We start from the raw sequence: 27,801 nt of genomic DNA, 5'->3' as shown, positions 1-27,801 counted from the left end.
GTCATTCCATGCACCCTCCCAGCTGCCTGAGTCCAAGGGTGAATGCTCTCTGGGTCATGAATAGTCTTCATTGGTTTTCTCTCTATATCCTCAACATGCCCCAGTACTGGTGTGCGGGGGTGTGTGTGTGTGTGTCTGTGTTTGTGTGTGTGTGTGTGCAAAATGTGTGTGATATCCAAGGAGCTGGTGATGGCCCAGCCTGCACACTACATGCCTCCAGTTAGCTGTAGGATACTGGCCTCTGCAGCATGACAGAGATAAAATTAGATAATCGGCTAATCACCAGCAAATTAGCATCACATCTTTACATAGAACAAATATAGTATTTATGTAAAAGTTGTTAGGAGTTTCTCTCTTTTTAATTAGCAGAAATAAATGCAAAATGAATGATAATTAGGCAGCTGATGAATTCAGTAGTACAATTATGCCTACAGCAATGCCCCAGTCCTTAAATGCTGGATGCTCTGAGTAATCAAAGAAGCCTATTTATATAATTTATTTATAAAACAAAGTTACCACTAAAATAGGGGAGAGACACATGTACTTCCAGTGTTGGTGCCTCAGCTGTGGCAGAGACCTTCTGAAGATGGAATGTTTGGTGAGGAGGGAATTCTGGGCTTTTCTTGGTATTTTTTGGAGGGGTTGGAGGGGAAACATAACTCAATGTATTTATCTTTGTGTGAAAGAGACCAACAATTGAATGGTAACTTATGTCTGATCATCACTGTGAGTTTGTAACAGTTGCTTGAGAGTCCAAAAAGTAAGCAAAAAAAGGAAATGGAAGTGAGTCAATATTTCCTAAGATTTAACAAGTGTTAAATTCCCATTTCCTTTTCCCCTTCTTTATCCTTTTGATTTTTCCCCTATCACTCACCACCATTCTTTAGTCTTCTTCCTCCTAATCCTTTCTCTCTCTTTCCCCTTATCCCTTCCCTTCTCCCTTTTTTCCCCTTTATCTTCTTTTCCCCTTTTCTGCTTCTCCTCTTCCCTTTCCTAGATCCTCCCGAGGGCTGGAGCTAGGAGAGAAGAAGCCACCGAGTCTGGTCTTTGAGGGAAACTTCAAGAAAAAGTCCCGTTTAAGGCAATTGCTGCCAGCTTGGCCAAGTGGGGAAGGAAGGCTGGCCTGCCTCGCCTGTGCCCGTCGATAGTGATGGTAGAGGGGGGTCCGAGTGGGGGCAGCATGGCGGTCATCAGATGGTGACTGATTTCAGTCTATTGTCTGAGTGATGGTTCTCTCCCTAAGAGGCAGCTTGAGGGTTTAGAAGAGCTACAATCTAAAACCAGAGAGATGGAGCTGTCTTCCTGGAAACGGCTTCTGGTACCACTAACCATGGGCTTTTCCTGGATGAGGCTGTTATTTTCTTTTAGTCAGCTGAGTATCACAGTAAAGAAAACTGGAAAAGGCTGGAAGTGTCTCCACCCCACTACTCCCAGAAAGACCCAGACAGCAGGTTGTACTTGGGCCCAATGTTCTCGGGAATGATGGTACTTTTCTCTGGGATCCTCCTGGATCCTAGAATGGAGATTGTCTGGGCTGGTGATCCTGCCGCCCACTCGGCCTCCTGACTCAATGAACTGTCCTGTTTCTGTCCTGATTCCTCCTCCTTTCCTGACCCCCTTTCTCCCCCCTCCCTGGAATGGAATAGTAAGTTTTGGGAAGAAACTCTATGCATTGATTGGCTGGATGGATTCCAAAGCAGGAGTCTATCAAAACTGAGAAAGGTGGCCAGCTTAATTAGAATTGCTATTGCAATTGGAATGTGCCCCACATCAGTCATACCACCGATGCCCTATGCCTATCCCTGTGCAGAGCATTACAGCAGAGAAGCAGTCTCTGCCCTTTAAGAGTCTAAAGTCCATTTGGGATCATCAGACTGATGTGCAAAGCTAACTAAAAACCCCAGACAGTCTGTCCTCAGAGAGCTTGGTTTCAGGAACACCGGCCTTTGATCCCTAATGTGATCCTGGACGAATCATTCAGGACCTTAGAATCACGAGGCAACTTTCTAAGAGTCCCCAAGTCGGTGCACATTGGCACTGGGAAAGTACATTGGGAGTTCCTCACAACAATGAAATTACAGACAGTAAAAAGGGGACGTGTCAGATGGGGCAACTCCTGAATGAGTGGTAAAGATAGTCAATACCTTAGGAGTTCAGAGGAGGTTCCAATTAGGATGGTCTCCCAGCTGCCTCTTCCCTTTCCTATCTGCCCTCCACACCACTGCCAAGTTGATATTGTTAATACATATTTCGTCCCCATCATTGCTATCCCCTCCACACACAGACACACTCACACACTCCGTCATTTTCTCTCTCCAAAATCTTCATGGGCTCCCTAGAATAAAATTTAAAATCCTCAGCTTAGTATTTGAAACTACTACAAGTTGATTCCTAGCTATTTTGCCAAGCTTATTTATTTATTCTTCCTCTCATTTATGTGCTCTTCCATGCAATCCAACTGGCCTTCCAGCTGTTCCCCCTAACCGGCATTTCATCTCTGCCTACCACCAAGCTTTGGCGTAAGTGCTCTCTGCCATTTGCAGAACGTCCCATTCTTGTCCCCTCAGGCTGGTAGAAGGTCTGCCTCCTTTTGGAGCAAAGTGGAGAGCCACCCCACCAGCATGAGAACCTCCCCCACATCACCCAGGACCTTGCGTTTCACAGGTGCTGGAGAAACGCTCGTGCATTGAAATTACATGAGACATCAGGGCAGGTTTCCTGGAGAAGGTAGTGAGTACAAGATCTGGGTCTGCAATAATCACTAGGATTGGAGTAATTAGAGCAGAATGAGGAGCCTTACTTGAGTGCCTTTTCACTAGCCCAGAGCTGCCTCTTTCCATCCCTCCATTTTCCCTATCTCTTTTTTTCCTTCCCATTCTCTTTCCCTCTCTCTTTTCCCTCTCTTTCTCTCCTTCCTTTCTCTCCCTCTAACAGTCTGCTTCTGGACCACCCCTTTGTCAGTTTTCCTACACTAGGTCCATGCTTCTTCCTTCAGGGCGAGTATTTATAACCTGGGAGCCATGTATGTGTTACCTGGGCCCTGCCTTGGAAGGCTGACCGACAGGTTGCTGACGTGGTTGGGGGAGATGATTTCTTTGAAAAGATAGATAGGAGCCACAAAGATCTGGAATCTTGGCTGAAGGAATGGCTGTGTGTGTGTGTGTGTGTGTGTGTGTGTGTGTGTGTGTGTGTGTTGGGTTGGGACATTTATAACTTGCAGCTGTGCGGTCCTGGGCTCAACTGAATGTGGTAAACCGATCTGTCTTAAGGAAGTAGTGTCCCTCGAACCACTCCCCACCCATTTGTCCCTCGACCCCCACACTCTCCTTCACCTCCAGATACCCACATCCTGTTCGCTGTACAAGGGGGGGAGCGCATGGGCTGAGCTAGGGCTATACTGGATTTCTCTTAACTGTGGGGATCTCAGTGAGGAGACAGGGCGGAGGAGGGGGTAGGAGGGGGAGGGGAGAGTGGCAGGGCAGGATTTGGGACAGGGGAGAACTTAAGGATGAAGAGATAGGAAACTGCCTCCCTTTTCCCGCTTCTTCATGGAGACTTTGCTCCAGACACCTCAGTCAGGGGCCAGCTGAAGACTTGGGGGTCTCCCCAGCTGTGTCTGGAAACACGTTGCCATGATCACCAGGTCACCCACCTATGACCCGTCTGGACTGGAGTGCCCGGGGATCAGAGCAGGCCCCGAATCCTAGGCTCTTTTGAGTCCCCTTGCTGGGCTGTTGCTTCTTTTCCCCTCCCCCTGACCCATCACCACCCCCTGCCCCTAAATTCATTTGCAGTGTCACCTCCTTTCTATTCAACAAGCTCACATTCCAGCCAGTGTTTCTGCTGTGGAGAATCATGAAGGCATTCCTGTTCCCCTCCCCCCCTTGCCCTTTGCTCCCAACACACACAAAGCTGGGGGCTCTGCCAGCCCACTCCTCCTTTCTCCGGCCCCTCCTTCACTCCACCCCCCAGCTTTCTTGTTCTCTCTCTGCCTCCTCCCTCCCTAGCTCCATCAATGGGGAGATCCCACTGCCTTAAGAACTGACCCAGACTAGGTGGTAGAATATTTTAAACAATTGGCCCCTGGCTTTTTAGAATTGCTGTGTCTGCCCCATTCGTGTTGGGGCTTTGACTGCGAATTTAGGAAGCCTTTACTTGGTTTGAACAATTGGCTAGTTTTCTCCGATTTTCCGTGAATCCATCCATCCCCCTCCCTATCTCCCCATCCCCCTTCAGATTCTTTGTGATTTTTTTAATGTCTCTTGCTTTACAAAGGATAAAGAGAGAAGGAGTTTTTCTTTCTGTCCAGTTATTCTGGGGAGCGTGGGGCAGTAGAGAGGGGCTAGTCCTCAATCAAAAGCCACCTAAATATTCCCCTTTATTATCTGGGTCTGGTTTTATTAACCAGAGCCTTGTGGACGCTTACTAACAGGCAGTAACTGATGTGTGAGATCCCCTAGGAGCCAGAATTTCACGGCATTTAGATTGAGCCAGACGAAGGGGGATCATTCCTGCCCAGCCTCCTTTGGGGACCCCTTCTTCTTCATTTTAGGGGGTGACCTAGAGAAAGGAGAAGGAAGGGGGGACGTGGAGGAGGTGCTCACTGGGAGCCTCAAGCCTGAGGAGACAAGAGAGGTATACAGATGGCATACATCCTGGGCACCTTGCTAAAAGGAACCTGGTGGAGACACACGATGGGGTCGGTTTGTTTCCTGGCTAAATAGACTAGCTGTAACATTTTGGGGAGGGGGAGTTAAATTATAAGAACACTTTTTTTAACCTGCAATTATTTTAAAGTTGCATAGCACCTTTGTGCATATGTATATATATAATACACATATATAGATACATACACATTATATATATATATAATTATTATTTTTTTAATGCACACACATGTCAGTGCAAGCATGTATTGGGGGCATTGGCAACATCAGGCTTTCTCTGTGTGAGAATTCTACATCTCCCAAAGATTTAGCAGTCCCTGGGAGCTCCCATAGGGGATCCTGGGGCACTAATTTGTACCTATTAACTGCTCCATCATTGAGCATTTGTGTGCCAGGCACTAAGGATTAGACAAAAGCAAAGTAGTCCCTCCTCCCAAGAAGCTTCCGTTCTGATGGAGGGACCGGGTAAGGAGAGTGGGATAATGAGGACATACACAGGAACTTACAAAATGCATTATAAGGTGTGCAGTGGTGAGGGCTGTGGGCAGAGGTACCAGGCAAAATCTCTTTTGTTCCCTGTTTTACACAGCCCCTAATTTTTGGCCGGGACTGTCTTCTCTTCCTCGTAACCCCCCCCACACACACACACACAGGAGGGCACTTCCTAAAGGATCACTGCCTTGCCTCGATGGCTCCTGGATTCCCTGGAGCAGGCCAAGGCTGACCAGGTGGAGGAGGAGTACGGGGGATGGTTAGGTCTGCTTACAGAGAGAGGTAGAGGTCCACCTAAACCCGAGGAGATAAAATTACAATTGTTTGGCAGGCAATCTGGTAACTAATTCATAATGAGGAAAGAATTCCACTGAGGAAGGGGGGCGGGTAGGGGGTTAAAGTGCAGCTCTGGAAGTGGCTGCTGGGGCCATGGCTGTGTGAGATAATTCCCAGAAGGCGGACAGGGCGCTACTGAGCAAGATGAGGTACACAGCAAGGGCTTTTGTACATGCAGCTAAAAATACCCCAGGACAGCCTCTCCCTTTCACTCTGGCTATTGGCTTCCCTGGCAGGAGATCACTTTCAGCTTCCCCCCCCCAACAACAAAAGCAAACAACCCCCAAGTGTAAACCCCCCACTCTCCTTCCAAGAAACAGCCTCACGACCCCAAGGAGAAGGACAGCATCCTGGTCATGGGGGTATGGGGTGGCAGAGGGACCCGGCCAGCTCTGATCCTCCTCCTGGTTTGGGACCAGGAGGGAGAACTTGGGGAAACCAGGAAACTGGAGTACTTTAGTGGAAAGCCAAGATTAGCTGTGCCCAGGGACAGCAGGGAGTTGAGGGGGTGACCTCCTGCTGCTCCCTGTCTGCCCGAAGTCAGGAGGGAGGCCACCAGAGCTCAGCCTGGAGTCTGGACCACAGGCCTGCCTGCCTGCCCTCCCGCTTGCGTGCAGATCCCAGCTTGCCCTTCTGTGCCCAGTGCTCCAGCCTCCCTCATGGCATGTGTTTTCCCCCCCTTTCTCCACAGAGAAGGAGGAGACTCATTCGCAGGGTGAGATCGGCGGCTTGCCAATGGTGTCTGGAGAGTGACTCACAAGACAGGGAGCCCGTTTATAAACACCAAGGCCCTGGGAAGGTAAAAGCACACACACACCAGAAGCTGGGGGTGGGCAAGAAGACGGGGTGGGGGGAGAGAGAGATAAAGAATGAAAGGAAAAAAGAAAACCAGCTCCTGCTTGTCTCTTAGGTATATCAGTTTGTGCCTTGGGGCTCAGTTATATCTGTCTCCTGTTATTGACCTGTACATGGATGGGATTTGGGGAACCAAGGAAGGAGCTAACTCCAAGGCTGGGTCCACAGCTACCAGGCTGGCAGTTCTGCCATTCTCTCTGCCATGGCTTAGGAGGAAAAAAAGGGTTTTAAAAGATCTCTCTTGCTTTGTTGTTTGTCAAGGCCCTGGACTGGGTGTTTTCAGGTGGAGGGAGGTGCCTCATCTGTACAAACCGGGAACTAGGTAGGGGAGGTGGCCAGTGCCCCAAGGGAAGGAGCTGGGATGGCCAAGTTTCCTTCTTCCCATTCTCAAGTGTTTAGTTTAGTTTAGTTTTGGTGTTGTCTTGGGCCCCTAGGAAGCTGACAGACTCCTCTCAAATTAATATTTTAAAATACATGAAATAAACTACAGAGAATGGGAAGAAAAGGGAAACCTTTTGAAATTATGTTGAATTTATCTGGAAATAGAGTTATCAGAATTAAAACATCTACAGAATTTAGTCTCCGGACCTCAGCTTAAACACCCCTGTTCTGGGGGGCTGACAAATTTCTGGCCCTATCATTCCTCATTGGGGTTTTCAGGTCAGTGGTCTTTGGGGCAGTGTTTACAGCGGACTAATAACCACTTGTAGCTCCAACTGGTGTAGAGTTAAAATTTCTCCATAATTGACTTGGTTTAAGTTACTCAAAGGCTATTTCCTGGGCATGCTCCATCAACGCTGATGGAGCCCTTAGGTTGTCAGGTTAACAGGACCAGAAAGGAGTTACTTCCCCAGCGTGTGCCTCCAGAGGGAGATCTCCACGCCAATTTGGACAGCTCTCAACTTCTTAAAAAAAAAAAAAAAAAAAAAAAAAATATATATATATATATATATATATATATATATATACATACACATACTAATATATGTGTATTTATTGTGTACACACATATACAAATACATAAAATGAGTATATAGATGAACAAAATAGTGGTTAGAATCCAGGCCTCCGCCTCTAGCCCCAGGTCCTTCTCACTCTGAATCCTTACCCTGTGAAAACTATTATTTGTGCTGCTCTTCCGAAGCCCACCCCAGTATAATTCTATCCTCCGGCTGTGTGGGGGAAATGGAGGGGGTGGGGGTGAGAGAGAGCACTGGCCCAAAGCTGCTGGATCTCTGACAAGAATTTGGAGACTTTATGTTAGAGGGGGGAAAGGGGTCAGCAGAGTAGGTCTCCCACAGAGCACAGTCACGGGGTTGTTTTCTAGTCAATTAAAACCTCTTTTTTGGAGCTCCTCCTGCATGATCGCCACTGTGCTGGGCTTTCTGGGAGCTCCAAGGAGAGGTAAGACAAATTGTTCAGCCCCTGCGCTCAAAGAGCTTACAGTCAGGGGAGACCAAACATGGGCCCTCACCGTCACCTTTTTTTGTCTTGGGTAAAGCTTTTGCTCAAAGTTGGAGAGGCAAACCTAGACGATGTAAAGTTTCCTCATGATTAAAGTTCTCCCAGAGTATGATGGGATGCCTTGAAAGCTAGTGGTGGCCCCTTATGTGAAAGGGATTTCCCCGTCAGAGGAGAATTGGACTAGATGGCTATGAATGACATTCCTGATCCCCCCTTAAATTCTGAAAATAATGTATAAATAAGGGCTAAGTGAGATGGGCGTTGAAGGCCCTATGAGCTTTGGTGGGGTTGAAGAAGAGGAGGATGATCAGAAAAGGTTTCATGGAAGAGCCTGAGCTGATACTTGAAGGCCAGCAAGCCTAGAAATTTTGTGTGTGTGTGTGTGTGTGTGTGTGTGTGTGTTATACACAATACATATAAATGTGTACATACATGTGTGTGTATATAGATATATATATAGAGAGATGTGTACAGATACATGTGCTTTACTTTTACTGAGTACATATATAATTTAATTATTTTATGCATTTAATTCATTATGTAGTTACAGCTTTATAGCCTGTGTGTTTTGGGGTGAATTCTGATGAGGTCTGGGCTGTTTCTGGGTGGTCTCCCTGGGATCTCACCACGTGGGGTTGGTTACCGTTCCCTGACACGTCTCTGGGTTGGGGGAATGAGCTCTCTCTGATGGGGGAGCTGTGTTAGATAAGGCATGGCGACTTTATCTTGGAAGACTCTCCTCTGAGCCCATCTTCCGTTGTTTGCCCTTTCAGGGGGTGATATTTTCCTGAAGGGCTCAACCATAGCCACCACTTCTGCTTCTTGCTCTCCTCCCTCCCCTGACTACCACCTCCGCCTTCCAGTAAACCTGGATCAGCTTGGGGCCTGGAATATATGGCCGTTTTGTCCAGCAGATCTCACAGCCTGTGTTTGGTTTGGCCAGGCTGGAGCTGGTCATGGTCGGGAGGAGTTCCCCGGTGGCCCTCAGCAATAGGGAGAGGGGAACGGGATGGGGGGGGTGGAATTTGAGAGCCAGAGTGGAGGACAACTCCTCCAGACCTTTGGAATGATGATTTGGGTGAATGGGGTAAGAGTTGATGTATATTTTTTCTGGCTTCAAGCTCTCTACAATCTCTACCTCCACCCTGTTTGTATATCCAACCCATGTTTAACAGTGACAGGATTCCTCCAAGCTTTTTCTGTCTTTCAGTCTTCAGCTTTGCTGGCTCAGAGTGACCAGCAAGTGAATCCTTCTTTCTTCCCCAGATCTTCAGCACTTCGGTCTCCTTCATGGCCCTGAGACTCCTCATACAGCCTGGTGTGTGAGGGCTGAGATGCTGATCTGTGTACAAGCTTGTCCAGGAAGACAAGAGTAACCTCTTCCCCTCTCTGCTCAGTGCAGCAAGCATCTTTCTCTGTGATAGTGTCTGAGGTTGTGGGCCCTTCTGTCTTAGGACTTGAGCCCCAGATTTGCAGTTGAGAGTGATGTGGAAAGTCAAAACTGTGATTTAGTTGGAGCTGAAAGAGACCTCAGAAGTGAACTTGTTCCATCCTTATTATCCTTACACTGATCAGGAAACTGAGTCCCTCATTATAAATATTGAATTCCTTCTGAACTCTGTTCCCCACCTCTTCCTGGTAGTTCAATGCACTTGAACAGTTATTCTTGGAATCGACAAGACTTAGTTGATAGCTGGCTGTGTGACTCTGGGCAAGTAACTGCTATAAAATGAAAATAACCATAGAACTTAACGCCTAGGGTGGTGAAAAAAGATCTCTTTCTCTCTCTTTCTCTCCTTTCTCTTTTCTCTCTTCCTGTCTCTCTTTCTCTCTCTCTTTCTTTCCTTTCTCTCTTCTCTCTCTCTTTTCTCTCTTCTGTCTCTTTCTTCTCTTCTCTTTCTTTCCCTTCTCTCTCTCACATACATACATCACACACACAAATATAAGCACACATGCACATATACACAATTGCGCATATATACATTTTAGATATATATCTGTGTACACATATACAGACATATATACTCTTATACATACATACACAGATATCTAGCACTCTGAAACTTTATATAGATATTCTTTGTTATTACCACCATCGTCATCATTATTATTCACTCTCAATGGGATAGACATGCAAATTCGGGCACTCTTGTCACCTGAATGATCACATGGCCCAGAACCACCTTCTTTTCTCCATCAATCAAAAACTATGCACGTTGGCTCCTATCTCTGCCTTCCTTTTCTTAATCAGTCACTGAGTACCTGCTGTGGGTCTCATCCCATGGAAACTGTGAGGACCCTAAAGAAAGGGGGAAGGTATGATCTCTGCCCTTGAAGAGCTTCTAGCCCCCCCAATAAACAAGACAAAGCAGATCCTCATGGGCTCCCTTGCGTAGTACAGGATCAGTGCTAGAGGCATTCACAACAGAGAGCAGTATGGGTTGGAATGGTCAAGGAAGATGGCCGGAGAAGTGGGAAATAGGCTTGGCCTGTGGGGAAATGATGTTGCAATGTGAAATATTCCTAGTGCGCCAGTCCTTGGAAGTTCTCTCATTGCTCCAAGAGCCTTTGGGAGGACAGTGTGATGAGGGCCTAGATGGGAGAAGTTTGGGAGGATACAAGGAAGGGATGTGTTACCTAGGATGCCAAAAATCTCAGAACACAAAGAAGGGACCTTTTTTTCCCTTACAGCCGTGAACAGCAGCGGCATTTTGCTTTTAAAACCTTTTTGGGATATTCCAAAAGTATGTGGGTTACTCCATGAAGGGGGAATAGGATTGTCTGGCAGGGTGAGGACATTGCATTATCTCTCTTGTTCAGTACTCTCCACATGCTGGGGAAGCTGGCCTTGCAAGTACTATAGGGATAAGGGTAAGGGTAGGGACTGGACCTGGGATTTTACTGGTTAGGGAGTTTTCCTTAAATTCTCAGACTTAGCAAGAGCTGGGTGCCAGAATTCAAACTGGGGCCTCCTGAGCCCCTCTTTGCATAATGTATAGTGCAGTTTGACTCCAAGGGAAAAGTAAAAGGAGAAAGAGAGGAATGTTGCTGCTCTTGACGACTGAATTCCCCTGGCTTTTCATTACAAGGAAAAGGTAAAAACCTTTCAGGGCTGTTAAGTAAAAGTCAAAGCTGTCAGTTTAGACCAAATGAGATCTTTGGGTTTCTGGGGCTCTGTCTCTCTCTCTCCTGCCTTTTTTTCCTGTTACTTTCTTTAGTAAATGACTCTATTTGCAAGTCCACTGGAGGTGCATTGGCCCCACTGTTTCTTTCCTTTTCATTTGCCTAGGACTGCAACTGAGCTCTGGGAAAAGCTTCCCAGGTGTTTTTAGTGACCGCCCCATAGGGAAAGAGTGAACCATAATAGGATTTTTGTTGTTGTTTTTAAACTAGGAAGCCCTTTTTCTATGCCATTTATTCCTGGAAGAAAATAATCATCATCTTCATTCACTACAGTTTTGGGGTTTTTCTTTGGGGATTGGGGTTGGATTTTTTGGACACCTGGACCTAGTAGATTTGGAGACTTGATGATATTTGTTCTTGCACAAGAGTCAGGCCAACCAGATTGCTGATTGAAGCAAAGGGGCTAATGGTCGAAGCCGATGACTGGGTTGTTCCCTGGTAGAAGGCCTGTTCCCTCTCATTTTACCCACCATTGAGCCCCCAGAATATGAGAATTTGAATGAATGAATGAATGAACGAACTCTGGCTGGGTTCCAGAGGGCCTCCTTTGGGAATCAATATCTATGAACCTTTTGGATTCCATTTCCAAGTAATATTTTTAAATGCATAATATAAAATGCATCATATTACAAAGGAAACAAATTATATCTTAGGGGTTACCAAAATGATACAATAATATATCTATCAACTTATATAGTAACTCCAATAAATTTGAAGAAGGGATGAGCATCTAAGATATCTGCAATAAATAATAATATAATATGGAAATGTCTGTGATTCCTGTTGGTGACCACGTCACAAGCATTGCTATCATTACTGTTGTTTATTGCCTATATTCACAACTTGTTTTGCAATCTCAATAGTATTTTATTTTCCCAAATACATGAAAAGATAGTTTTCAGCGTTCATGTTTGTAAGACTTTGTGTTCCAAATTTTTCTCCCTCCTTTTCTCACCTTCCCCTTCCCCAAAACAGCAAGCAATATGTTGTAGGTTAAATATTCCATTCATAATTGAAGGAAATATCATTTCAGAGGTCCATGAAAATAAATATATCGTTTTTTTCATATTCAGGTTCATGGACCTGTTAAAACCCTCTAATCTAGACCATTTTTTATCCCTGGGGATACTGAGAAATGGTCTATAGTTGTGATGGGCTATAGAGTCAACCACCCCAGCTTTATCGTGCTATTCCTAACCTGATGCTGAGTCCTTGAATTTAGAGAGACAAGGAGAACTCCCTGAAAGAGACCCCTAATGCTGGCTTTCCCAGCCACACCAGAAAGGGAGTGGGGCAGACATAGAGAAGCAGGAGGCAGCTCTGGCCCTGTACCTGGGCTGGGTTCTCCCTGTCTCAGAAATGACGCAATTGACTGCACTGGTTTTGTTTTGGCTTTTTGGGTTTGGGGTTTTGAGCATCCCTGCGGGGTGGAATGAGAAACCTTTTAGACATTGTGTGACCTCGGAGGGGTAGGCTGGTGCCAGGAAATAAGCTATCCCATGCTGTGGGCAATCTAATTAGATCACTAGGCCTATAATAACAGTAATCCACAGAATTTATACTTAGACTTTTCATAAATGGCTTTCCATCCATTATCTCATTTAAATCCCTAAGTGACCCCTGTGAGTTAGGGAAGGTGAGGGATATTATCTTCTCGTGCACTTATTAACTGAAAGAAGAAGTAACGGAAGCCAGAAATCAAAAACAGCCAACTTCTGTTCCCTAAGGAAAAATTAGAATCCAGATCCTCTGACTGTTAGACTCCTCCTCTACTATCCTGAACCATTTTTATTTTGTGACACACTATGTGCACACATAACATACACAGCAACACACTTTTATAGTACTCACATAAATATGTACATTCAAATGTACATATGTATATATTTTCATATATAGACATACACACACACACACACACACACACACACACACACACACACACTTTTCATTTTCTATCACCTCATCCTACATCTGACCTGGCCCAGTACATCAGGCTCCCTCCTATCACATGTCCCAGATATTGAATTGCCCAAACACACACTTATTAAGAACTGCAATTGCCTCGATCAGGATGGCTGCTAGGAGCCATTGGCAATTGCTGTTATTAAAAACACTAAGTTTCTCATTAGAACAACTCTATTGTAAGTATTGTTTAAATATAGATTACTAATGAAATGCCTCTTCATTGCTTTCCCAGTGAATACTTTGAGTGTAAAGTTAATTTGCAGTGTTATGTAAATTCTGTTTAACTTCAATCAAGTTTTTAATTATGTTTTTACCACAGTAATTCCCATTTGATTTGTCATCTCCTGTTAGGTATTTAACGTTTTGTAGGCGGGTTTTTCTCTCTCTCTCTCTCTCTCTCTCTCTCTCTCTCTCTCTCTCTCTCTCTCTCTCTCTCTCTTTCTGTCTTTCTCTCTGAGTCTCCTCCTATTTCTGTATCTTTCTTCTTTCTCTTTTAATTCTCACCTTATAGATTTGTGAGTATGTCTCTTGGCTTTTCTTCCTCTCTCTGCCTTCTTCCCTTCCTTTCTCTCTCCTTCCCCTCCTTCCTTCCTTCTTCTCTCTCTTTCCCTCCTTCCTTCCCTTCTTCCCCCTCTTTCTTTTCCTCCCTCTATCCCTTCCTTCTCTCCTCCCTCCCTTCCTTTCTTCCTTTTTCTCTCCTTCCTTCATTCCTCTCTCCCTTCCCTCCTTATCTCCTTCCTTCCTTCTTTCCTTCCTTTCTTTCTTTCCTCTCACCTTTCCTCTTTCCCTCCTTCCCTCTTGCTTCTCTTCCATTCTACCTTTGCTTGAACCATCTCTTTCCTGCCCTTGAGATGTCCCTTAAAAAAAAAAAAATGCTATTGAATAGAGGACAGTTTGCAATTACCTTCCCTAATTCCTCAGGAGAGAGGAAGGACCCAGTAGCAAGGCTGTTTGAGTGAGCAGCTCAGTGGAGGAAGCTGAGCCCCAAATAAAGTGAGCTTTGGTGGGTGAAAGCTCTCTTCCAGAACTGGAGGGGGTTCTCAGGAAAAAAACAATATGCTTGAAAGCGGATAGAGTTGCTGAACTTAGTGTCAGAAGACCCAGATTCAACTCATGTTCTGACATTTATTACCTGTATGATCTTGGGCAAGGCACTTAATCTCTATAATACTTGATTTCTTCATCTGTAAAACAAAGGGATGACTTCTCAAGTCTCTTCCAGTTCCACATCTATGATCCTGTTTATGGCTGGTGGATCTCTTCCTTCTTTTTTTCATTTATTTTTTGAGGGGGGACAATTGGGATTAAGTGACTTGCCCAGAGTCTTCCAGCTAGTACATGTCTGAAGTCACATTTGAACTGAGGTCCTCCTGACTCCAGGGTCAGTGCTCCATCTACTATGACACTTAGCTGCCCAACCTCTTATTTCTTTAAAAATCCTCTTCCTTTTTTTTTTTTTTTTTTTTTTTTAATTGGGTCAAAGCAGTGAATGAAAAGGGAACAGCATGTGAGTGAGGATGGGGGTGGGGTGGAAGGAGAGGAGGAGGGAATATTTTTGGCTTTTGTCGAAACGGTGACCTGTCCAGTTTTGATTCAGTGCCTCTTTGTTACAGCTGGACTATTGTCCTCTGTGCTAGGTTCCTGGGGAATCTGTCTTCATGCCAGGGTGAAAGTAGATCCCCATGTGTCAGAGACACCGAGCAGTAGGACTCTTGTTCAGAAGCCCACTGTCCTGCCTTCTTCTTATGGGGGTCTAATCCAACCAGCCAGAGCCAGGGGGGAAGGAAAGGCAGACCCTCTCATTCCCTGCCGGGAATATTAGCATTGCAGAACTCGGAGATTTCACTGAATACACATTTGTCTAAGAAATAGAAAACATGAAACATGTAAAATTTCTTTTTTATTTTAATACTCGAGAAGGATCTTCAGAGATCATTTGATCCACTTGCCTCATTTTAACAAGAGGGGAAATAGATGAATCGATTTGCCCAACATCACACATCTTACTAAGGATAGGCCCAGATTTCCAGGCTCAGTAGGCCCCTGCTTTCTGCCCTACTCCTCCCTGACCTGAGGACCTACATCAGAGCCTCATAAGCTTGGGGGGTTGCTGAGAGGGGATGGTCCCCCCACTTTTCTTTGGCTCATTGACCATTTTACTTAGCTCCGTTCTATCCTCCCTCCACTACTGAGAATCGGGGCCACATGAGCTTCCTGCTAGGGTTGAATCCAAAGTCCCCCCAAATCCAGGGGACCTGCCTGTCCCTTCTTCCCTTTGCCAGTGTGGGAATAACAAGAGCCCTATCTCGGGCATCAAGAAGCTAAACAATTTTAAGCCTGAATCTACCACTCACTCTCTTCTGGGTGACCGGCTCATCACTTCCTTGTTCTGGCCCTCTTTTTCCTCTTCTGTCAAGTGAAGGCAGTGGAGCAAATATGGCTATTTCAGCTCTAATGTCCTATATTCTCCCCGCTTGGTAATCGACAGGAATGAGGGGGCAGTCGTGTCTGGGCTTTCCCAGAAAGCATCTGCCTTCTCTCAAGAGGATAGAAAAAAGACACAGTCCCTTGAACACGTGTGTGTATGTGTGTGTGTACATATATTTGTCTCTCTCATTTATTTTTTTGCTTGATAGTCCTCCATGTCTGTCTCATTCAGGAAGTGGGAAACAAGTGTTTGGAGAAGACATTTTTCTGGGTGAGGAAAGGCAGCCCCTTTCAGTCATCCTTCAAAGCCACAGAAATCTGATTCCTCCCTGCCACATGACCTCTGTGTGTGTGTGTGTGTGTGTGTGTGTGTGTGTGTGTGTGTATGAACTGAACGAAACCTTAGCCAATCACGTGGGCCTCTTTTCTATTTGTCAAGTAAGCAGTTTAGCCCAGTTAGAGTTGGAAAACACTGACTTCTCAGCTCTGATATGAAAAGAGAGAGAGAGAGAGAGAGAGAGAGAGAGAGAGAGAGAGAGAGAGAGAGAGAGAGAGAGAGAGAGACTGATTGGAAGAGAGATTCTCTATCATTCTCATCTTCTCATCTTAGGGATGGGGAAACTGAGGCCTTGATGCTGATTAGATAAAAAATAAATTTGAAGATCTGAAAAGGGTCTTGTTTCTAAGAAAGGCGCATTGCCTTAAATAGACTCATTCTATTGATACTGAGCTGTAGTTCTTCAGTCTCTTACCCAAGTCAGACACAAAATTAAATGTTCCCTGCAGAACTGATCCCATTCTCCCATCAGTAGATGGTACCTAGCATATGAAGGATGGAGACTGTCAGCCAAAATTAGGAGTCCTTCAGAAGTCTCTGTCTCCACAGACAAATCTCTTCCTTCCCACAATTCTCCTTCTCCCACTTATTTTAGAATGTTTTTCTTCTATGAATTCCCACTCAGATGTCATCTTTCCTATGCGGCTTTCCCTAATGCCCTCCTTCCTCAAACGTTCCTCTAGTATTCTATCTGGATTTCTCCTTTGTCATCTTATTCTATCTAGCATTATTATATTTATTTGAGTTCATGTTTTATCCCCTCTGATAAAATATAAGTTGGATGGCAAGCACTATCATATTTTCCCCTTTGTATCTCCAAAGTCAACAAAAAATTTTTAATTTGAATTTATATATAATGCATTGAAGCAGTGCCTGCACATAAAAAGTACTCATGTGTAAATAAATCAAAAAACCTTAGAATTTGAGAGTTTTTATACAAAACATTTAGCTCAATTCAATCATCCCTAAGCTTGAGGAAATCTAAGGCCAGAGAGGGGAGATTTCTCAAACTAAGGTCACACAAATGTCCAGAGCATTCCCAGAAGGCATCTGCTTTCCTTCAGGAGGAAGGGAGAAAAAAGGTATGGATATGTGCTAGTTTTTCCCTCCCCAGAATCCCCTTGGAAGCCAAACTGGGATGTCACAGTTCAACATTTCATCATTCTGAAATTCTTTGCTCAGGAGATGGTTCTTTTCTCTCCATCTAGATTGTGAGCTCCAGACATCAGATCATCTTATATTCCCATAAGGCTTAGTAAGAAGCAGGAGCTCGGTAAATTCTTTTTTTGATCCACAATTATTAACTGCCAGGAAGCCCCATAATAAGAACAGTATTTTAGCTAAACTTTTCTATTTTACCCTTTCTCTGTTATAGTTAGTATACAATTGGAGCTTAATATGTGTTGAATTAATTCAAGGGATCTTTGATCCTCTTTTGGCTTTGATGGTTTTTTACATGCATGATATTGGGTAGGTCTTACTCTTAGCTTCATTTTTCTTATTTGTAAAAGGAAGCTGCTTGTTTTTTTTTCCCAAAATTTAAGTAACGTGAACCTATGAAATGTCTCATACTGGTTTGTTTAGCCCATAATAATAAGGTCAAGGCAGCCTAGTATTGTGGATGGAATGCTGGGCTTACAAAGACAGGCTCCAATGTGTAGCTATGGGCAAGTCACTAAAAATTTCTGAGCCTTAGTTTGGGGCTAGTACCTTTAATACTTACTTCATAGTGTTATTGTGAAACTAAAATAGATGATAATTTTTGCAAACTTTAAATTGCTATATTGAATGTCCTAAAAGTCTTCTTATAAGGCTATACATACCAAACTAAGATTTTTGGGACACCCTGAATAAATGTTGAAATTACCTTTATTAGGGATAGGTATTGGACACATGATTTCTGGGATTCCCTGCTACTAAGGGGGGTTCAACTTTCTTTGCAACTTTATAGCCTTAAGAGAGTTGTCTAGAGCCTGAGAAGGCAGTCAGTCAAATATTTATAGTATGTGCCAGACACTTTGCCAAGTGATGGGGATATAAAAAGGGGGCGAGGTACAGTCTTTGCTCCCATTGCCCCCAAGGATTTATCTAATTTATGTAATATTTAATATTTAAATCTTAAATATAATATCATAAAATAATATAATTAAATATAATATTTATAATATGTAATATAATTATATGTTAATTTAATTTAATGGGAGGGACAAAAATCAAACAAATATATACAAATATTCTCTGGACAGGATTAAAGGAACTAAAGCAAGATTTGGATCTATGTCTTCAACTGCTCTGCCACACTACCTCTCGTTAGGAAGATTCAGTATAAATTTTAGAACACAAGTAACCTACCTCCTTGAGATGTGAATTCAGGAAAGACAAAATTACAAAATCCAGCGTGTAATTTGAGAGACAGCGTGCACTGGACTGTGGATTTAGGAAGATGCAATTCAGATGCCTACCATTGGGTGACCCTGAATTAATGAGTCACTTTTCTTAGACTCAGTTTCCTTATCTGTAAAAATAGGGATATCAGCACCTACTCCATAGGGCTGAAGAGAAGATGAAATGAATAGTATGAAATACTTGGCAAACTTGAAAGCTTTCTATAAATGGGAACTGCTGTGTGAGCGCCATCCAGGACCACAGAGGTGATGTTTTCAGACCAACCCCCCAAACCCTATTTGACTTGTAGTGTCCCAGGAGTTTGCCTCTATAAGCCCTTCTTCTGTTTGGATCTCCCTTCTCAGCCTCTTTCTTTAACTCCAGGAGTGCCCTGCCTCCATCTATTCTCACAATCTCTACCTGTGGCTTCTGACCTGGGAGTCTCTCCCACCCAGACCCGATACAGAACAAAACCCAGTCTTCCCCCTTCTCCCCTGGGCTCCCGTCCCTGAAGCCAGAACACAAGCCTTTGAGGTTTTCTAAGGATTTTTATTACTAGACAACAATGGTTGGGGGAAAACGGCTTCCTTCTCAACTCCCTCCTTTCCTCCCCACACATAGAATCTTCCTTTGTGCCTCAGACTCAGTAGGGGAAGACAAAGCATCTTGGGGCAAACAGAAGATGGTCGTAAAAATCCTCTGTATTTCAAAGAAAAAGCCAGGCTCTGGGGCACCCCACTGTGCATTTTGTCACAGAACTTGGGGTTCTGGGATGAGAAGCAGAGCAGGGATGGGGGAAACCTGGGGACGAGCAGAGGGACAGTCATGAAACTTGGTACTAGGATGGGCTGGTCTGAACAGGGCATCTTTGTAAAGGAAGGAGGGAAATCCCAAGGAGAAGCAGTTTAGGGAGGGAAGAGCTCTTTGCAGCCACCATCTAGTAGAAGGCAGTCTTGTTTATTAGTAAAATAGTGGAGGAGTTTGTCTTTAAACTGCCTTATTTGTTGCTCCTCTATCTTTTCAGTCATGACCAACTTTCTGTGACGCTATGAGTGATTGGCCATTTCGTTCCCCAGTTTATTTAACAGATAAGGAAACTGAGGCAAACATTTATCAGGGCTTCCTGACTCTGGGCTCTGATGTTTTTAAATAGTGCATTGCCCAGCTGCCCCAAGTGTTTGATTGCATGACTGCTGTGCTCACCTGCCTCTCAGCCTTCCCTTTCTGTACCAGTTTAGGGAAGGAACCAGTTATGGTTTCTGCAAAGTGATGATGATGCTGTCCCCAGCCAGGGAGGTTCTCTCTCATGTGGTGGGCCCCAGGAAGAGCCCAAGGCTCCCAAACCATGCTTCCCTCTCCTGCTTACCGATACCCCTTTGGTAGGGGCAAAGGGTCAGCCCCGGGTTCCAATCCAGTTCTGTACGATGTGGCTTGGGATAAATATTACAGCTTCCAAGCCTCCTTATGTCTCTTATCTGTCAGACACTCCAAAGAGGCTCAAGTAGATGACATATAAGGTCATTTTTGGCTCTAAATATTTTCATTCCACCGGGAGAGACCAGACAAATGTTCCCATAGGGAAAAGAATCCTCTGTGAGCCTGGGCAAGTGACTTTGATTTCCTTAAACCTCAGTTTCCTCATCTGAGAAATGAGAGAATCGGACTAAATGACCTCTGAAGTCTGGATCATCATTCAGTTATGCAGGACTGAGCCTTTACAGAACTCATTTCTGAATGGAGGGGAGAGGAAAAGAATCGGTCAGTCAGTCAGTCGGTCAGCAAGTGTTTATTAAGCTCTTAGACAAGCGAGGAACTCTGTTGGGAAGGCATTGCATGCTTGCAGGGAGGGTCTTTGCAGAGTGAAGGAAAGCTGGGCCACAAAGGAAAACCAACTGTTTCCCAGTGCTCTGGCTGGCTGGAGCTCATCTGTCACAAGAGCGATGGAAATGTGCAGTTTGGGTCCTGCAGAAGACTTCTTTTGTCTGCTTCTCCTAAGCAATAGAAAGGTCAGGAGTCAGAGAGCAGGGTGGGGACAGCCGGCAGAAGCCTGCCTTGCAGACTGATGGGCTCCTTGCCCCTGCTCTCCCAGGTCAGGCAGGGACTCCTCAGGAACCAGATGGATGTTCCCCCACCCCCTGAAGCTCAATCCTTGTTTAAAATTTTAGGGCTGCAGGAGAGGTGGCAATTGGAAGAATCTCATAACCCACTCCCCATTCCCCTTAATTGGCTGGGGTCAGGTCCCACGCTGGGCAGGAAGCCACAAATAGCACATTATAGGCATTGGATTGGAAAAGGGAGGAAAAAATTAACAAGGAAGAAGGAGGAGGGGCTGGAGGGGGAGGGGAGCGGGCCGGAGGAATAGGCTGGGCCAGGGAGTGTACATCCTAGGCCGAGATGAGGCAGAAACCTGATCCTGTCCCGGAATCGTGGAAGGGGCCCAGCAGGTCATCTCGGCTGGCTCAGGCCAGGGCAGGAAGCCCTGCCCAGCGCTCTCCAAAGGCTTTGTCTAGCTCTGGTTTAATGTTTCCCAAGGGCTGAGGCTTCCACAGCTTCCCATGGGACACGGAGCCAGGAATCTCGCCTGTCTTGGGACAGGAAGCCTGACCTCAGGGTCTTGGCTCGCTTTTTTCCCCTTTCTTCACAGAACTCTGTCCCTCCCTCAGCCCCTTCACCACCACTCCCCTTGCCCAGATGAACCTTCCCGGTGGCTCAGGACTCAGCCCAGATCCGGGGTAAAAGCTTGGCCCCCGGGGATTCTAGCCTGAGGGACTTTAAGTAAGCCGCAACCTCCCTGGACCTCGGTTTCTCCACCTGAGAATAGGAACGGTTAGACTGGCCAGACTAGATTATTGCGAGGGTCAGCTGTATAGTGCTTGTGGGGTAAATGTGAGGGACACTCATTCACTGAGCATTTATCAAGTACCTGCTATGGGCCGGGAACTGGGACACAAAGAGTGAAGTAGACCCTGCCCTCCAGAAGCTTACATTCTACTAGTGGGCTTTAGCACGTGCACAAGTAGCTAAACCTTTCATTTCCATTTCTCTCGTGATTAGGTCCCAGCTGACTGTGCTGTGAGCTAAAATCTCCAGTGCACAAGGCTGGATTCCCAGTGGCCCAGGAGCAGGGGTGGGGTGGGGAGTAAGGTTCCCTCCCAGGAGGGATGGGGATGGGAGGTGGGGATGTTTCCCAGAGTCCCCCAGCCTGGGCCCCTCCCCTTTGGAGAGGGGCTTTCATATCACTCTGAGATGGCCTTTCTGCATTTCTCCAGCTTGCCCAGGGACCCACAAGGAAGTAGGCAGATTCTACTAGGGAAAATGCCAACGTGATTTTCCTAAAGGGAAGCTCTGATCGGGTCTCTCCCTTACTCAATAAACACTTTGGTTTATCTTTAAAGGTCTTACCATCCCGGCCCCAACTGAGTAGATCACAGGAAGCTGGGCTGCCCGGTTGTTCCACATACATGGCATCCATGCTTGGAAAGCGTGTCAGTCAGTCAGTCAACAAGCACTTATTAAGCTCTTAGGATGAGTTAGGAACTATGTTGGGAAGGCATTGCCTACTTGCCTTGACATCTGTCTACAATTCCTCATTTCCTCCCAAACTCTGTTCAGGTGACACCTTCTAAATGAAAACTTTCCTATCCCCTGTCCCACTCATAAAATAAATTTTTTTTTGCCTTGAATTTTTATTGTATGTTTTCATGTGCATGTCTCCTCCCATAGAATGCAAGCTTCCTAAGGCCAGGGATTATTATTATTTTGGATCTTTATATCCTCAACATATATCACAGTTCCTGGCACATAGTAGGTGCTTAATAAATGCAGGCTTGTTGATTGATTGATTCATGGACTCACCAAATGGGCAACATCAGTTATGACTGTAATTGCTTGGTTAAGCCACTTTCTTTCTCTCCCCCCTCCCCCCTTCAGGCTGGGGTTAAGTGACTTGCCCAGGGTCACCCGGCTAGGAAGTATTAAGTGTCTGAGACCAGATTTGAACTCAGGTCCTCCTGAATTCAGGGCTGGTGCTCTATCCACTGCGCACCTAGGTGCCCCCTGTTAAGCCACTTTTGACTTTAACGGACTGATTTGAGATTTGTAGCTGCTGAATTTTTGAGGCCCATATTTCTCCCCTTCTTCCACAGTTAAGTAGGAATTCCTTACCCCAAATGGATAAGGCTCCTTCCTTTACTGAATCACTCCAGTGAGTTTCTAGAATCCAGTCTATTCCTTGATCCCAAAATGAGCCTAGAAATAAAAATTGGCGTTCTTATCTTTTCTCCTCCTTTCTGCATGTAAGTGAAGTGGACTCACTGTGGTGCTGTAGGATTCCAAAAGCCATGATTAACTATTTTATATGAGCCTCTGGACTCCCTGACTCTTTCTTCAACTGTAAAATAGAAGGATTGCATGAGACGACCTCAATGGTCTCCATCTCTCCATTAGCGATCCTAGAGAGCCAGTGATTTGGGGGCATCCCCTTGGATGAAGACTGCAGGCTGTTATAAAGATGTTTTAAAAACTGAATCATGCAATTTTAGATAAATCACCTCAGCCTCAGTTTCCACATCTATAAATAAAATGAAGGATTAGACTTTGTGATCGTGGAGATTTTTTTCCAGTTTTAACAGAGCCAACCATGAGAATGTGTACCTGGGTGTTTGTGTCAGGGGATCCATGACCTTTCTTGCCCCAAGAGCCACTGGTAAGATAATGTTTGTAAAGTGCTTTCCTGAGTTTACAGCACTTTGTGCTAGCTTTGGAATGATGATGATAATGATTGTAAGAAGAAGGGAGGAGGAGGAGTGTTTCATGTAGGCACAGGGATGTGATCTATGGGTTTGCATGAAGGGGTCAGGGTCTCCATATCTTAAGAGATGAATAAGTAGCTGGAAGAGATAACACACATGTTGGAAGCTTTCTGCTCCTCAGTTTCTTGCCGAACACTCGGTGTGGGTCAAAGGCTGCAGGGTACACTGGAGGATGAAGCCGTCTAGGAGAATTGGATTTCTCCCCTCCCTCCCCCACCTTCTTTGGTGGCCCCAGCTTGTATCTCAATCTTCCCAGAGTGCTTTGTTCTTAGGGCTTGGGAAGGGAAGGGGGTGGAGGAGAGATAATCTGGGGCATAAGTGGCAGGAACCAGATGGACAGACCCCACTTCCAGCTCTACCTGGCTCAACTTCAATGGCCTCTGAAATTTAACCTCAATAGGGCCCCCAAGGCCACACTGAAGTGCAAGGGGAGGGGGTGAGTGGTGAATGATGAGTAGGGAGCTGATTGTCAGAAGGAGCTAAAGTAGAGGCTGGTCAGAGCTTTTAGCCGGAGTGCCAGGGGTCAGCAGCAAGGAGAACCGCTGCCCGTGGGGAGTAGACACAACTAAGCTTAAGTTCTGTCTCACCGAGGTTGTGAGCATGTCCTTGGAAGAGCGTGGAGTAGAGAGAGGGTGCAGGGAGAAAAATGGAAAATATTGAGCTTTTAGTGTGTATTGATCCGGTGAGTCTAAAGCAACCCCTGGAAATACAGAGGTTAGCTACCATGTGATCCTTACCCTTGTGGAGCCTATACTCTCACGGGAGAGGTGGAGTAAGATTGCTGTCATACCAAATAGATAATGTACAACATTACATCACTGCATTAAAGGGCTCCTGGCTGCTGGGAGCTGCTTCCCAAAGTCTAGAAAGGCAAAGACTGTGTCTTATCTAAACCTTGACCCTACCCCCTAGATTCCTGATAATCCTTTGATGAAGGGAGAACGGAATAAACATTTATTTAGTACCTACTATGTGCCAAATATATTTCATTTGTTCCTCACAACAACCTTGAGAGGTAGCTGCTAGCTATAATGGAAGAAAGAAAGAAAGAAAGGGAGGGAGGGAAAGAAAGAAAGGAAAGAAAGAAAGAAAGAAAGAAAGAAAGAAAGAAAGAAAGAAAGAAAGAAAGAAAGAAAGAAAGAAAGAAAGAAAGAAAGAAAGAAAGAAAGAAAGAAAGAAAGAAGGAAGGAAGAAAGAAAGAAGGAAGGAAGGAAGGAAGGGAGGGAGGGAGGGAGGGAGGGAGGGAAAGAAAGAAAGAAAGAAAGAAAGAAAGAAAGAAAGAAAGAAAGAAAGAAAGAAAGAAAGAAAGAAAGAAAGAGAAAGAAAGAAAGAAAGAAAGAAAGAAAGAAAGAAAGAAAAGAAGGAAAGAAAGAAAGAAAAGAAGGAAAGAAAAAAAAGAAAGAGGGAGGGAGGGAGGGAGGGAGGAAGACCTTTTAAAGAGGCCATTTCCACCTGGTACCATTTAATAGTTGAGAAGAAGTGTGATTATGAATATTCTGGACCTTCTCCCTCACCAATAATGAAAGCAATCCCAGGGCTGTGGTAACAGGTGCTTCTGCCACAAGTCTAACTCAGTGTCTCAGTCTAGATGAGCACAGCCATTAAATGATACAGGTGGCCCTTCACAGGTCATGTTTATGTGATTTCGGGGAGGGCTGCTCTAATAAACTACCACCAGGTAGATACGCTGGGCAGAACAAGCTTGGGTTCATTCTCTGGTTTCCAGTGTGAGGTCCCATTCATTCCTTCACTCGTTCTTTCAGTAATCACTTACTAAGTAAAGACCTCATATGTGGAAGGTATTGTTCTTAGCATCTGGGGGGACGCCATGATAAATAAAGTTAGTCTCAACCCATAAAAGTTTACAATCTAGGAGGGAAGATCATGAGATTATGGAGATAGATTTGGAAGAGAATTGAGAGCCCATCTAGTCCATTTTATAATTTTGCCTAAAATTATAAAAATAATTATTTTATTAAATTACATTATTAAAAATAAAATTACCACTCCGTTTTATAAATGGGGAAACTCAGCTTGCTGGGGATCACACAGGTCATAAATAACAGAGCTGGTATTTTAGCTCAGTTCTGAGCTTAAATTCAACCATCTTCCCACAAATACCACAGATGAGACATACACAAGTAACAGCAATATAAGGATAGATGATGTGCCATGAAAATGGCACTGAGAAAGTATTCTAAGAAAGGGAACATCTTTTTTAGCTGGCAGGTCTCTTGGATGAGGTGACATTTGAGCTGGGCCTTGAAGGATTTCAGCAGGCTGAGAGAGAACTGCATAAGAAAGACTTGGAGATAGGAAGTAGAAAAATGTTTTAAGAACATCAATTAGTTCAGCTCAGCTAGCACATTAGATAAATGTATCTGAGTAGTGCAGGAGGAGGGAGGAGGGACTCTGGAACTGAATTTCCTCATCTATTAAATGAGGGGTTTGGACTAGGTCCCTTTAACTTTACATTCTAGATTGGGGCAAAGTTATGGAAGGCTTTGAATGCCAGGCTAAGGAATTTGGGCCATATTTGTTAGGCAGCAGGATGCCATTAAAATTTTTTTGGTTTTATGAACGAAGCAGTGTCTTAGGAAGATGAATCTGGTGATGATGGGACAGATGGATAGGAAGGGGAAGAAGAAATTTTAGCAGGCTTTGATAATGGTCAGGTATATGATGCTAATTATCTAATTCAATTCATTAAGCACCTACTAAGTTCTGGGAAGGCAGTAGAAGGTGTGGTCCCTGTCCTTAAGAAGTTGCAGCCACTAGGTCAGTGGTTCTCCACGGATGAGCTGGGGGTACCTGAGACCCTTTCGGGGATCTGAGAGATTAAAAATATTTTCATGATAATACTAAGATGTATTAATGTTGAATGCACTAAATATTGATAGATACAACCCACATTAGTTGAAAGTTCTTTGCCAGGAATGGCAATGAGGAGGTTTTCAATAATTTTAATATTTTGATAATTTTAAAGGGTCTTAAGCCTAAAAGCTTGAGACCCACTGGACTAACTGAGCTCCAAGTTCCCCTCCAACTATTCATCTCTGATATATACAGTCACCATGATGGGTCAGTGGTTAACAAGGCTTTGGAGTAGAATACAGATTCCTGGTTGTCAACAAAGTGGGGAGTGGGAGTTGTTGGGGGGTGGTGTGGGGAGCAAGAACCTCCGACTTGGAAGAAATAGAACAGAGTTCGGTGATGGTGGCGTTCTCCTGGCCTCTTCCTCTCTGGGGTTTCCTGCCCTGGCCTGGGTGTGGCCCCAATTGTCCTTCCTCCCTCCCTGGCCTTCCGGTGCTGGGTGGGGAGCCTTCGAAGCTTGGAAGGGGGTCCAGGGGGGATGAGGGCAGAGGGAGGGGTGGAGAAAGAGCGGACTTTTTTTCCTTTTAGCCTATGGAATTCTACTGAGCGTTTTTTAGCAGTCAAGTCGGGAAGTTGTGAGGATGAGAGCAGACAAATTGCTGATTATCTCCTCTGCGCTGGGGTGGGAACATTAATTTGGGGGGTTATTTTTAATGTGCTGAATGAAGAGCCCTAAGTACTGTTTTGGCTTCGTTAATGGTCGTGTTGCCTGTCAAGGTCTTTATTCAACTGTTTGCCTCTGAGGTCTTTGTGGTATTGTGTGTCTGTGAAGATTTAAAAGCTCAGGCCCCTGAGTCTGGAGACCCAATTTCTAATCCCAGCCTTGCCATTTATTTTACTCTGTGAAAATCACTCCTCCTAGGGGTTCCCTATCACTTCTTAATTCCCTCTTCTGTAGAATTTGGGAGTCTGTGAACTCTGAGTGGACGTCTGGATCCCAAGTGATTTAGGGCTTCCAATCTGCTAGATTCCAGGGCAAGCTTGAGAGAGAAGAGACCCGAATCCGTGATCTTGCATAAGACAAAGTGGATGGTATACTTTGGGGCTCATGAGTGACAGCCTAGTGGTAGGCTGGGAGGTAGGAAATCATGGAGGTCCTGCCACTTCTTCCCTCTCTGCGCTTCTGTAGAAGGAAGATCTTGGACTCCTGGCTCCAAAATCCAGTGATTTGAGATTCATCAAAAAATTTGAGGTCTGGATTCTAGACTCCAGGTAAAGGAAGGAAAAGGGGCAGGCCTTCCATCAGAGTTAGCAAATGGAATCAGATCCCTGGAGAGAGACTGATTGGATTGCTAGATTACAGGATTAAATCTACCTCTCTCTCTCTGCCTTTGACCCAAGGTCCTTGGTCTTGAAACAGGGCCTTCATAAGCGACATACTCTTTGGAGAGGAAAAGCAGCTCATCCTGAAGGGGACCATTAGTACTGTTCAGGACTTTGCATTTGTCTAGTAATCCACAAAAGAGGTAACAGCAAAGGCAGGATCATCTGTTTGCTTTTTGCCCCTTCTAACAGACTATAACAGAAGGGCTGCTGGACGTATCACAGCTCGGCTATTAATTTGTTGCTTTTTAATGGATAACTTAATTTCCCTGCCCTTCTCTTCCTTTTTTATTATTAAAATATGAAGGGACTGGATGAACCCATATCAGGTAACCAAAGGAGAGTCTCTGAAGTCCAGCTCTGAGAGTCTTTGTTTTTGTTCATAGTGTTTTTAGATTCTGAGGAGAATGCTGTCAGTGAAAATAGAGCTTAGCCCCAGGTTCTGGGCAGGAGAAACTGTGGCTTTGGTGCCGGGAGCAGGGGCATCGGGACAAACAAGGGTGGTGTCCTGCCCAGTAGTGCCCTTGGAAGGGGTGTGGGGGAAGATAAAGATACATGGAAGGGATGAGGGGTGGTTATTTTTAACCACTCATGAGACAGATGTAGCATCAGCATTTTCTAATCTGAATTGCATAGTTGCCAGACAGCTCTCCCCTTCTCACTTTCCTCCTCCACGCCC

General features: G+C 45.0%; 1 protein-coding gene across 8 annotated transcripts in view; it reads left to right on the top strand.

Moving 5' to 3' along the window:
* ZMIZ1 (zinc finger MIZ-type containing 1) overlaps positions 1 to 27,801 on the top strand; it is a 424,473-nt gene that overhangs the window by 109,824 nt on the left and 286,848 nt on the right. For 7 of the 8 annotated variants that reach the window (XM_074296721.1, XM_074296720.1, XM_074296722.1 and 4 more), the window contains one exon: positions 6,187 to 6,294. The exons of the other annotated variant lie outside the window; for it this stretch is intronic. Coding sequence is in view for 3 of the 7 variants with exons in the window: in XM_074296719.1 (XP_074152820.1) it covers positions 6,187 to 6,294 (108 nt within the window). In the remaining 4 variants the exon portion in view is untranslated. The remainder of the gene's footprint in view (positions 1 to 6,186; positions 6,295 to 27,801) is intronic. 8 annotated transcript variants of the gene reach the window in all.

The sequence above is a fragment of the Sminthopsis crassicaudata genome, chromosome 2, assembly GCF_048593235.1.
Source record: "Sminthopsis crassicaudata isolate SCR6 chromosome 2, ASM4859323v1, whole genome shotgun sequence".
NCBI lineage: Eukaryota > Metazoa > Chordata > Mammalia > Dasyuromorphia > Dasyuridae > Sminthopsis > Sminthopsis crassicaudata.
This window is presented reverse-complemented; position numbering and strand designations above follow the sequence as displayed.